General features: G+C 48.1%; 1 protein-coding gene across 2 annotated transcripts in view; it reads left to right on the forward strand.

Annotated features, from left to right (window-relative positions):
- The window catches only part of KLHL29 (kelch like family member 29), a 668,905-nt gene that overhangs the window by 595,802 nt on the left and 59,604 nt on the right, over positions 1-13,499 (forward strand). For both annotated transcript variants that reach the window (XM_019520813.1, XM_019520814.1), the window contains exon 8: positions 11,795-11,993. In XM_019520813.1, the coding sequence (XP_019376358.1) occupies positions 11,795-11,993 (199 nt within the window). The remainder of the gene's footprint in view (positions 1-11,794; positions 11,994-13,499) is intronic.

A 13,499-nucleotide genomic window follows, 5' to 3' on the forward strand; every position in this document is an offset into this window, starting at 1 on the left:
CACACACCTTCCCCCCACACCTCCCAGCCACTGTTCCCCACCACTCACCCCACAAAGCCTATACCCACACACACACCCACACATCCCCACAAACACTTCCTCCCACAAATCCCCCATATCCACTCACCTACACACTCTCCCACACCCTTCTCCACACCCCACATACACACACACAGCCCCCCACAAACCCTATACCCACCCCTCCATATCCCTCACCCCTCCATACTCCCTTATTATATACATGAGTCAGACCTCACTTTGAGCTATTATGAAATCACCTGCGTGTGCATGATGCAAACACACACAAATCAGGACAAAAATATTTTTAAAATAAAATTAAAATGTTATTGTCAATATTTAATTTTTAGTATACAATTTGGGGGGGGTTTTGGGTTCCAAGATTCATAGACATAAGGGCTGGAAAGGACCTTGGAAGATCTTCGAGTTCAGCCCTTTGCCCTAGGGGTGGGAAGATGGCAAACGCCCTTCCCAAAGGAAGTACTTCTGGGGGCAAGGGGAGTGACTTCTGGTGGCAAAGGTCAGGGGTTAGGGGGTGGGACTTCCAGTCCCAAGATGGCAACCAGTAGGCAGGGCTTCTGCCAAGGGGCGGGGCTCGCCAAAACTCATTAAGCAGCCTTCTAGCCAAAATAATTGCCCACCTCAGGTTTAGGCACTACACTTCAAGAAAGACATGGACAAATTGGAAAGTCTAGAAGAGAGCAACAAAACTGATTTAGAGGTCTAGGAAACATGATTTATGAGAAACGTTCGAAAGAACTGGGATTATTTAGTGTAGAGAAGAGAAGGCAATTTGATAACAGGGGGATTTGATAGTAGTCTTGCTAAGCCTCTCAAAGGTAGTTACCAAGAAGGGTGGGAATCAGCTGTTCTCTGTGGCCATGGGGTACAGGACAAAAGTAACCATCTTACGTTGCAACAACAGAAATTTAGGTTGACTATTAGGGAGGACTTTCTGATGCTGAGAGCAGTTAAAGCAGTGGAATAGGTTATCTAGGGGGTTGTGGATTATCTATCATTGGAAGTTTTTAAGAGCAGGTTAGAAGTATTTCCCTGGAATATTTTAGGCAGGGACGATCCTGCCTTAACCAGGGGCTTGGACTTGGCTTCCTGAGGTCTCCTCTTGCTCTCATTTGTATGAGTCTGTGATCGATTCCTTTCACTGCCCATTATGCAATTCATAACGAAGGAATAGTTTCGCCCCCAATTTTCCCCTCTAAGTTCAGTGGTGCAGCTGAGAATTCACTATTGCTGTCAGAGTAGAAATGCGTGGCTTTTCTCTAGAATCAGGGTGAATTTGAACCTGGTCTTTATGTGAGAGTACAGAGAAATCTTTTAAAGTGCAGAAGCATTAATCTCTTTAGTCTGTGTGATGAATTGAAAGCACGCCTGGTTGAGTTTAAAATGTTAACAAAAAGTCTTCTAGAATTATACATAAACAGCTGAAACAGCAGTTTGTTGGACTGAAAACCTTTCTTAACGTGGATAATCTAACTTCTGTATTTGTACTTCTAGTTAAAATATGTTTCTTTAGGCAGAAAGCACAAAGGGTCTTTTGTATGAAAGAATAGTAAAATAGAGAGACAGATGAGTTATAAGGCATCAGGGAAACATTATTTTAACCTCCCTGGGCATTACTTCAAAAATGTCAAAAATCTTGATAGCTTTCCAGTGTAATATTTAAGGAGCAGGAAATTCAATTCTGAAGCAGTAAACATATTTCCTTTTAAAACTGGCTGTATACTATTGTGGCCCTCATGAAAGCAGGCACACGGTGATAGTCCTTTCAAGAATACCTGTGAGGATTTTGCTAGCCTAGGGATTTGAGAGTAAAGAGTGATTTTTTTTAACGTGATGCCAAAGAGGGTGTTGAAAGTGAGCATGAGATACTAGAAAAAAGACCATTTTCAACAATCCGTTGGTCATACAAAATAATGAGTAACATGGAAAAGGTCACAAAAAGTTTAGCAAAGTGAACGTCCTTGTTCTGACAACCAAAGAGAAGTAAAACTGGCATTAAAATAATTTGTGATCCAGTTGGTCAGGAGATGTCCTGACTGCAGACATGGAAGATACATATACAGAGGGGAAATGGATAAATTAAGCAGGATTAGACATTTGACTGGGATACCTTCACAGTGCAGCAAATGGTGTTGATAGTACAGTAGGCTGGGCCATCCCTCGACCTTAATTCTGACCCAGTAATACTGTTTAGCACTTACCTAACAAATTAGTATTGTATGCACTGTGAAAACCCCGACCGGTGAGTGCCCCATCGTAGGACTGGGGACCTTCTGCTGTCAGAGCTGCCATCTCTCACACGAGATTAAACACAGGTATTGTCCTGACCATGTATTGTCATTAAAGACTCCACAGGGGAGCAGCAGTAACCACAGAGTCTTGCCCAAATTCCAGTTTAGGTTATTGCTTTCTACCCATTGATATGGTGCTATCGTTTCATCTGATAAGTTAAAAGAGAGTGAGAGTGATTCTGTGGATGTGTGTGAACACCTACGCTCAGTATACTGTGGAGACTGTTATCCCAGGGCTGTACTGCTCCAGGCACCTTAAGCTCAGTTTCTCTCACAGCTACATGTGCATTGTCAGCTGCATGGAGCAGGAGCTCTCTGTTTTTACAGCAGTGCTTCTCAGCCAGGGTTATGGAGCACCCCAGGGTGTCACAGTGCCTGGCCCCTGTGCAAGAAGGTAAGCACGCTGCTCACTCCTTCCTCTGCCCACCCAGAGTCCCACAAACAAGGGACAGCTATGGGTGCCCCCGGCAGGCCCATGCCAGCCACTTAGAGCAGTGTGTCCTGCTGCAGGTGGAGGCAGACATGTGGCCACAGAGCCATGCTTTTCAGCCCAAGTCGTTCCCCAGCTCCTCACATGCTCCAAGCAACAGCAGGAAAGGCTGGGGGAGCAGCTGGCTCCGGTGCCTGGCATGTGAGTCCCCCAAGGAATAGCTACGGTGATAGGGACTGCACTGGGGGTAAAGAGGGGGTGCCCCTCTGCTGCCCCCCTCCCAGGCCTTATGTGTTCAGTTGCCCCTTCCCCCCCTCCAGCCCCCTCCGAAATTCATCCAATGGTTCCTGGTCCTCGGCAGTGACCTAGACCCAAATGTAGAGGGTCCAGGTGCCAGGCTGGGAGCAAGTGTGTGCAGTGCCAGGAGAGCACTCCTTACCAGCATGCTGAAGGGGTGAATATTATGCTTCTAGTCATATAATTAATTACTAGCACATCAATTAATAATATTGTTTACATTTTAAAATGTGTATTAGTTTGTTAAGCCTTCCTTAGAAGTATTGGGTGTTGGCTACCTCCAAGAGTGGGGGTTTTGACTATGGTGTGCCAATGCGGGGACCAAAGTCGGAGGTTCCTGGCTAGAGGGTCTTGCCCCTCCACTCAGGGTCAGGCAGGTCGCCATGTTTGGGGTCAGGAAGGAGGGGTTTTGCCTTCCTCTATAGAAGGGGCATAGCTCTCTTCCTTGGGTTTCTGTAGCATATTTTAACAACCTTTGCGGCACCAGGACATTGGCCACTGTGGTCCCTCTGCTTCCTCTGTGGCAAATTAAAGTGTTACATCTTGTGGTTGTGTCACAGTTGACAGTGTAGTTTTGCTAATAGGTTAACCATGGAGTTGTATAGGATGGTTGGATAGGGATGAACCTGCCTCACGCAGGGGGTTAGATTAGATGACCTCCTAGCCCTGATTCTCTATGATACTATATTTAATCCTTTTTTCTGAAAATTTCCATAGGAGGAGTGCCTTGAGTCTGAAAAGGTGAAAAACCAGGGTTTTACAGCATAGACATTTTTGGTTCTGCCTTTCAGAAGTCCTTGCAGATTACATGGAGGAACTGGTGGCCAGCTGACCCAGTGAACCTGGTGCCAGATTGACAGTGGCATAACAAACAGGGCAGGGAGGGGTTGGCACATGGTTCTGAGAGCAGGGGCAGGAGGGCAGCCACCTTGCCCATGCTGGGACTCTTACACAGTCCTGGCTGAGCGGCTGCTGCTTTTGCCGCCACACTGCAATGTGGACTCAGTTGGTGTGGGTGGCAATTCTGACACCTCCTAACTTGGCACCTGGGGCAGGTGCCCCTCTTGCCCACCCCTAGTTATGTTGCTGCAGGTTGGATGAATGGGTGTGTGCCTCAGGAGCCAGCCCACACCAGGACTGTCATAGTTTGCCATTTTACCCTATCCCACATTGCTTCCTTTTGAGTACTCCATTCAGGGCCAGACACAGGCATGGGCGAACCGGGCAGCCGCCCAGGGCCCACATAGAATGGGGGCCCAAACATGGTAATTTTTAATTTATTATTATCATTATCTCTGGCAAAGGGGGGCCCAATTCTAAAAGTTAACCTGGGGCCACCAGGAGTCTAGGTATGGTGCTGTCTCCATTAAACATGACTCCCCTTCCTCACCTGTCCCTGCCATGTGGAATCAAACCACAAGGACTCAGCAAGGGGCCTTTCCCAACCCCCAGAAGCTGACTGTGATTCTGTCAGCCAAATCCAGGTGGTATAAATCAAGGTGCATGAAGTCAGGTCAAGCCTGCTGCCAACTGAAAGGCTGGTCCTGTCTGTCTCCACACTCATGTCTCAGCCTCTGTGGCTACAGGCAGACATTACACATAAACTGGTTTAAGTCATCAGAAACTGGTTTAAATCTGTAACAGAACAGATGTTCAGTGCATATAAAATGGTTTTAAAATGGCTGAAACTGGCTTGAGATAAACCTGGTTGAATGTAGTATCAGACTTAACTGATTTGGGTCAAACTGATTTATGCAATGTCTGTCCCAGACCCCTTCCTGGTTTAACTTAAACCAGAGTCCCCCAGCATCCCAGATGCTTTGCAGCCCGGGGCTGGGCTCTCTGCTCCAAAAAGCTGGGTTGGTCCCTCCTCTCTGCTCCCTGGCTGGAGCTCTGGCAGAGACTGCGGACACAGCAGGGTCTGCCTGGCTTCCTCCTGGCTCACCCACCCCTCACCACTCCCTGCTCAAGCAGGGATCCCACCATCCCCTCTCCCACAGCACGGACCATAGCCAGCATGTGGTATATTAGCTGATACTGAGAGGCATCTGTGTAAGGCAGACAGGACAGTGTCCGCTTAGGGCTTTTTGGAGCTTGTCACAGGGAGAAACAGAGGGGAAGACCCTGGAGAGCCAAGGGGGAGCCCCGACGGCAGGAACCTTCAGAAGAAAACAAAAGTAAAAGAAAAGAAAAGAAAAACTTCTTACCTGCAGCAGGATCCGCAACAGAGCCAGAGATGGAGGCGGGACCCACACGGCTCATTAGCCGCGTCTTTATACAGCTGCAGCCAGCTGATAAGGGCAGCTGTGGGAGCCGGCCGGGAGAGATAAAAGGAGCAGCTGGCAAAGAGGTGGAGGAGAGACCCACAGGAGTACCAGCAGGGAAGTCTCTCCCGGAGCCCCCACGGGGGGTGGAAAGTTTGGGAAACTGCCTCTTGCAGTACAGGAGGACGCAGTGAAGCCCACCACGGGAAAGACACTTCCAGCGGCAGCACAGGGAGCAAGGGATCAGAGGCACCTTGTTCAGACTGGGGACCCAGATTAGAAGACCGGGAAGACCAGGAGGAGCTTGATGCCCGGGGTTACCACTGAAGAGCAGGAAGGGCCAGCAGATGCCAAAACACCAGACCAGGTGGGACAACTGTGGGCTCAGAAGGGCTCAAGGAGGCGCCCCAGGTGGGGGACGAAGGGCATAAGCAGCATGAGAGGCTGCAGAAGATGGGCCCCAGCCGTATAGAGCTGCCCTGATGGGGGACGTGGGGAAGGAGTACTGAGAAGGACCTCCGAGGGTCCAGTGAACCCACCGGCTGGGCAAAGAGTGGAGAGGAGGACGCGGTAGCCTGCAGTCTAGCCCGGACCCAGTTTAGGGCCAGCTAGGGGCCGTAGGTGCCTGGGGCCTGTTGTTGTAGGGCAGGCCGTGGGAGCAAGTAATAAAGGGGGCAGAGGGCCTCTCTTAGTATCTTTGTATTTCTCTGTTGTTGGTATTTTTTTTTATGTTTCCCACTTTTGGAGGGGTTGCAGGGCAAGGTATATGGAGCCCGAGTGTTGTTTAAACCTAAAGGGGGTTTACAGTCTCAGGGGAGGCTAGACAGCTATGAGATGCGGTGGGTGGAGTTAGAGTTTGGTCTGGCAGACCTATAACCTGTCTCTGCAAGCGTATGCGGAGCCTCAACAGTCGGGGAACTGGCCCAAGGACATCTGGAGCCCGGCAAGGCAGGGTGTAAGGGCGAGGTAGAGGGGAGGTGGAGCCTCACAGAAGATCACCAGACAGACGTCCCATAGTTGAGAGACCTCCGGTAGTCGGACGCCCACCACTGGAACAAGATCCGAAGTCGTGGCAGGTGAGATTGGGGAAAGGCTATACCGGAAGGAGACACCCACTTGGCGGAAAATTGGGGACGGACAGACAAACTCCACTGAACATCCGGGCCCGAGCAGCATGTGACCAGATGTTCAAGGCCAGACGGGCACAGAGCTAATCAACAAGTGAGCTGGTAATGTCCCTCCATTCCTTCCTTGGAACAAAATTATTTAAGAAGAGTTTGAACTAAATAGAGAGGCTTTTGTTTTCTTAATGGGGTGGTAAATGCTTTGTTATCAACTCCCTGTGTAACTCCCTGCTATGTAACTAAATGTTGTGTAACTTCCTGCTGGCTCCCTCCTGGTCAGAAGCGCAGGGGGAGAAGGCTCCCTAATCAGAGCATCCTGCCAGGGCCTGGTCACACCCCCCTCAGCTCAGCATTGTAGAAGGGAAGGGAGGGCTGCTCCAGTGCCCTCCGGCTTCTAGCCTGAGCCACTGCAGGCATGTCCCTGTATTTCTTCAGTACAGAGGGGATGTCTGAACAGTTACAACCCAGTTCAGCCTAGCCAGGTTTGACTAACCTGCAAAGATTGAATCGATTCAGGCTCAGGCTTTTTTGAGTGTCTGTCCCTAGCTTGTGTGTACTTCAGTGTTCACTTCAGATGGCAAACTCTTTGGAGCAGAACCATGCCTGCCTAAACAATGGTGGAAATTTTCCAGGGGCTGAGGCCTGCTCTCCCTTTTAAAGCAGGCTAAAATGAGTTGAGAGGTTCACAGAATTTCAGACTAGAATAAGACCATTATCACAATCTAGTCTGACCTCCTGCATAATGCAGACAATAGCCTTTCACTGATTGCAGCACACATCCGCCAAGCTGTATCTTGAGGCACCCAATTTGCTCTTGCAGCCAGGTAGAGAGAGTTGCATATACTCAGATTTGCAGATTTGCAGCCAAAAAATCCAAGGCTGTTCTCTGACAATTTTCTGTGGGCCTTTTGCAAAGCTCCCTCACACATACCTGTTACATTATTACCATCATCTTCATTATTACTACTGTTACCACAATTCCTCCTCCTCTTCTCACATTGCTCATAATAATAATAATAATAATGTAAGAGGGAACAATAGAAATAAGTGCATAAAAAGCAAGGGGAAAATGAAAGAAAAAGAAGGGGAGCAAATAACAGGTGGCAAGGAGGTTGAAATGCTTAATAGTACTTATTCCAGTCTTCAATAAAAAAGATAATGGTATCAGGATATTTAATGCAATCAGAGCTAACAGGGCTAGGAAGCAGTCAGAAGGCCGAATCAGAAAGGAATAGGCTGCAGAATGCCTAGATCACTTGAATGTACTTAAATCAGTAAAGCCAAATGAAATTCACCCTCGACTATAGTGCTTAAAAGAACTAGCACAAAAAGCCATTGGTTTATAAAAGCCTCTGCTTCCAGAGACAGTGAGATTATACATCCCCTACAAATCCCTTGGTAAAAAACAATGAGATTATACATACCCTTAATGCCATCAATGATCAACTCAAGTAGCGGCTCATGCACACACAGAGCTGTATTTCTGTAGCTGTTTGGGTGGAGGAAGAATAAGAGTGAAATGTGACATTAGCTTTGATACGTGACATTAGCTTTCATGCTGATGAGAGAAAGCGACATGTTCTAATTATTATTAGCCCTCACAATGAGCCACAAGCTCAGACAAAGAGGGAGAGAGAAAGAGACGGAGAGGAACAGAATTACATTTTCTCACTAATCTAATTAAGGTAAGGTGGGCGAGAGAGAGCGCTTGCTTTATTAATTCAGCAGCCGTTGCCCCATTTATTCGAGGAGGCATGAGGGAAGGATGCAGTGTTTCTGCTGGGTGAGTCAGAATTGTCTGTCTTTGCTGGAGGGGAGCTCTGCTTTAAATGCCAATTTAGGCTAGACATGGCACTACCCTGGTGCATGTCTAACCCCACGTCCTAACTTAATGACATGGATATTAGCTTGCATTGGGTCTTCTGTGGCAAGATGGCCACTTCCTACACAGAGCCTGCGCTCAGGAGCAGAAGGAGCACCTGCCAGGACCTCAGGAAAGTTGGTTGTCCTACCTGAGCTGTCGACTCATGAATCATCCCATTTCACCATTACTTACATTCCTGCTGACCAATTCCGTGTACTTCATTAGCAGCCTGGGGATTAGTGTCCGCATTGGAGACTGTCTGGCTCATCTCCAGTGTATCCAAGCTCCTTGTTATTCCCCATGTCCTAATTCTGCGTTTCTTCTTGGCTTCTCCATAAGGTTAAACACCCTCAGCCTGCTTAAAAAGGCACTTCCTGAAGTCAGAACTGTGCCACCCACTGCCATATGGCAGCTGTGCTCCCTCTCCCACAAGTTACCACCAGTTAATGACATTAAGACATCTGTAGCCAGGTCCCAGATATTTGTGACTCCATGGAGGGGGCGTGACATTTCTTCCCATCAAAATTAATTTTGAAAAGCAAGGAGGAACGGTGCTGCAATAAATCTGCTTCCTTGTTTGGGATCCTGGGAAGCAACTTCATGCCTGAATTAGGACAGGACTCTGAGTTGTGCCAGCCTGTTTTGATCACTATAACAAAGGGGAGTCAGCAAAGGTTTCTGCCACTGCATGACCTTCGAGTGGCAGGTGATCTAATCTTCCTGCCTCGGCTTCCTGCCTGTAAAGTGGAGGCGATAACGCTCACCAACCTCCAGGGCTGGTGTGAGGCTCCTAGTGATAAATGCAAAACCTCCGAAGCTGTTCAGACACTGTATGAGGTGTAAAGCTTTATTACCATGTTACTTGTTATCGCTGCCAACCTCGGAGTTGTCACTGTTACGCAAACACTCGTCTCCCCTCTGAGTGCTGAAGACTGCATGTCTCAGGCTGTGAAGCGTTTCCATCTCGATTCCACTCTGTTAAATGAAGTGATTGGATTTTGTGAAAACCTGGGTTCTTCCGCCTGCCAGACTGAATCCAACACCATCACGTTACATGCTCGTTTTAACTGAGCTTATCTCATCAGACTGACATAGCTTGAAGGAGGTAGGTTAGTGCAAACTCCTGGGGGAAAGAGAAACCCTTGCATTTCCCCCCCAAAATGAAGCTTGTGCTCTAAGCTTACTCGGAGGAAGGAAGAAGCTCATTGAGAGTGTCCCTGTTACGGGTATGGCCATGCACCGCCTTGCAAGTGGAGCAAAGAGGTATCCAGTTGTGCCCAACAGATCTGAAGAAACAGCCTCACCAGCCACGACCTCGCTCAACTCATTTCTCTTTTTCTATGCCTATGTTCTTCATTCTCCCTCTACTGCGGCTTCAGCCAGCCGTGGAGACACTCAGGCACTAGAGTGATATGCATAGTATTAAAAACCAAATGGCCAGGTCAGTGAGAGCTGTATGTGCCCCACATTCCCCCACATCTTCAGGAATATTCACGCCGACATTGGACTGGATCCCAGCAGGGGCCTGGGAGTGTGACCACAATGTAACTGTTACTGAGTACGTCTAGACATGCAGTTAATGTGCCTTAACGTTGCTGGCATGAAAATAAGGTGCAGTAAACTGTGCCTGGGAACATGTCTATGTGTGTGACCATGTCAAGAGTTGGGACCAAGGAGCCCTCCGTCCCCTAAGCCCTGCTGCTGCCTCTGCAGCGCCCACCCCAGTCAGCTCCCACTCCTGGCCTGTGCCAACGGGGAGGTGGAGCCAGGAGCTGAGCATCTCCAGGACTGGGGGGAGATGTGGGGAGGGGGGTGGTTAAGCAGCACCAGGACTGTGGGGAGACATTGCCCCCTGATCCTGATGCTGCTTACCGCACCCCCTGCAGATCCACCCAGTCCTGGCATTGCTCAGCTTCCAGCTCCCTGCAGGCATGGGCAGGGAGTGGGAACCAACTGGGGGGCATACATGGGTAGCAGGAGGGCTGAGGGGACGGAGAAACTCTCTGTACCTGGCCCAGCACAGCAAAGAGACAAAGAGCTGTCCCATCCCAGCGCTGCTCAGTTTGCAGATCTTGTGGGGAGCCAGGAGCTGAGCAGCACCAGGACGGGGAGCAGAGACCTCCCCCATCCCCTCAGCAGACAAAGCAAGGGAAGAACTCAGGGTGCTGCTGGTGCTCAGCCACAGGGAGATTGCCCCAATCCAGTGCCGCTAAGCCAGGCTGCGATCCTGAGCTCTGCACCAGAGCCACAGACAGCCCCCCAGCCCATGTGGCCCCCTGCTGCCTAGGCTGACCAGGAGCAAATTGTTCCCAGTCAGCATCTACACATGCACTACTGCACAGTAGCTAATGCACTGGTAACCTAGTACCTGTATTTCTTGGTACTAGCAAACCACGCATAATCCTAATTTACTGCACAGTAAGTTTTGCACATATGTAGACAGTGACACTCTGTCGTATATTAGATTAGTCTAATGCTTAGTAAAGCATCTCATGTAGATGCACCCACTGAGACTGGTCTTTACTGCTGTTAGAAGCCCTTTGTTTTCTGTGCTCTTCTACACATGCACCATAGTTCAAGCCACTGTCTGAACACACTCATTCTACCCACCTGCGCTTTCCTTCTCCAGTCCCTCTCAAACACGCTGCCATATGCACAGTTATGAAAAAATAATAATGTGCTCTCAGTGGATGGACTCTTCATTTATCCATGGCACTTTTCCCTCTCATGGTTCCCTCTCCCTTCATGCCATGAGTGGTGACAGACAGCTTCATTTATTCCAGCGTCCTTTGCATTATGAGGTTTATTGTACTGGTATAGAATAGGGCAGTGTCGGTATTCAGATAGTGCCCTCTGGAGTCTGACACCTGTAAATCTTATATTTAAGTGATTTGCTTTCCTACCAAATAAATTGTGCTCACTGAATGTTTTTTAACAGCCTGGATACTATTGTTTAGTCTCTGTCATGAAGGTTCCTGAAACCTGCCCAGCTCAGGTGCTTTTGTGTCATACTTAAAACACTAAAAAAAAAAAACCAACACAAACTTGGGGGGTGAGGGGGTTTGTAGCAACCATTTTTAAATTTCAACGTTAATTTGGGAAGCTGGGAAAATTACTACGTGTCCACAGTGCACAGAGAGTTATAGTCAGGCTGAGTTCAGCTTCTATTCCATAATCTCTGTATACTGCACTATACAGTAAGAGTTGCCACCTTTTGAAGAATATTTCTTCTCCCTATGGGACCGAAAAAAAACCTAGGTAGTGGAGCAGTGGAAGGATGTGCTGTGTCTGTCCTGTCTGAGCACTAATCAAGGTTTGGAGAATGCATGCAGGCTCCATGACAATCAGATTGGCATGCTGCAAAATTCATGTGCTGAGGGCAGCTGTTCCCAAGTTGGGTGACAGGGAATGCTCAGGATTGGGGAGGAGAAAATGCAGAGCAGCTGAAAGCCAGTACTAAGGCTGCCCGTATGTTCTTTCCCCAGTATGCTGCAGAATTGCTGGCAGTGGTCCGCCTACCCTTCATCCATCCCAGTTATCTGCTAAACGTTGTTGACAATGAGGAGTTGATAAAGTCTTCAGAGGCCTGCCGGGATCTAGTGAATGAAGCAAAACGTTATCACATGCTGCCGCATGCCCGACAAGAGATGCAGACACCAAGAACCCGGCCCAGGCTATCAGCAGGTAAAGCAAAGCTAGCTTCAAAGACAGATATTTCTGATCTGACATTTTCAATAGCTGTTGACAGAGTGATATAGACTGTCTAGAGTTTGCATGTGAATGGAAGTGGAAATAACTTTTCTGTTCCTTTTACTAGAGTTTTCCCAGAAGCTAGGGAATGACATTACACACAAACCGGTTTAAGTGATCAAAAACTGGTTTAAACCTGTAACAGAACAGCTGTTCAGTGCACATAAACCAGTTTGAAAATGGCTGAAACCGGTTTGAGATAAATCTGGTTGCATGTAGTTTCAGACTTAGCCAGTTTCGGTCAAACCAGTTTATGCAATGTCTGTCCCAGACCCCTTGCTGGTTGAAGATAAACCAGATTCCCGCAGCATCCCAGCATGTTCTCCGGGCTGGGCAGGGCTCTCTGCTCTACAACAGGGCTGGCCCCTCCCCTGTGCTCCCTGGCTGGAACTCCAGCAGAGACTGTGGGCTGCTTTCCCCCTCCTCCTCACCACTCCCTGCTATACAGGAATTCCCCCCTTCCCTCTGCCTTGCGGAGAGTTGTCTGTGTATTAGCTAGTAGACCACATGCTAGCAATGATCTGTGCTGAGTCAACAGGTAGAGTCAACAGGCAGAATCACCAGGTAGCTGGTAATGTCCCTTGTTGTTTTTTTAATGGGGTGATAAACACTATTATCAATTCCCTGCTGGGCTAATTGGAGCATGCTGCCAGGGCCTGGCCATGCACCCCTCAGCTCAGTGCTGTGGAAGGGGAGGGAGGGCTGCTCTAGCGCCCCCCAGATTCTAACCTGAGCCACTGCAGGCACATAGGATGTCTGTGCAGTTACAAAGTGATTTAGCCTAGCCAGGTTAGACTAACCTGCAAAGATTTGATCAATTCAGGCTCAGGCTTTTTGAATGTCTGTCCCTAGCCAGAGAGAACAGATGTGGTCAGAAAAGTCCTGAGCTTGAACGTGAGCTTAAGCTCTCTGCACGGGCCTGTGCAAGGCACTGAAGGGCCAGAATTTCAAGCGGTCTCTCTTGGCTTCCTCTGCTTTGGGATTTCATGGCCTTTGAGGTACCTAAACCAAAATGATTGACCTTGCGTACTTTAATCTAGAGACCTGAATCTGTGTTTAGGCCTTTAATTCAGTGGCCTGATTTTCAGGAATGAATAACTTCAGTCATTTCTAAAGATGAGACCATTTTTTTAAAGTGATGTACGCACAATTCAGCGATGCTTTGATGAGGGCCCTTGTTGTCTGTGCCTCAGTTTCTCTAGCTATAAAATATAACCAATATAATTTTCTTACAATCCACTCATGTTGTGGAAAGTTTGAGCTGGTTAATATTTGTAACCTGCTTTTCACATTCACAGTACTATGTAAATATATTAATATTTTGGCTCCATGAATCTTAAAATAGTAGGTCTGGCTGTTTGTTGAATCTGAAACAAGTGGGTCACAGAAGAGATGTTACATTTTTATATTACCAAGCAACTATGGAAAATAGTAACATTT

Source organism: Gavialis gangeticus, unplaced genomic scaffold (assembly GCF_001723915.1).
Source record: "Gavialis gangeticus isolate Ggan-Ray unplaced genomic scaffold, GavGan_comp1, whole genome shotgun sequence".
Taxonomy (NCBI): Eukaryota; Metazoa; Chordata; order Crocodylia; family Gavialidae; genus Gavialis; species Gavialis gangeticus.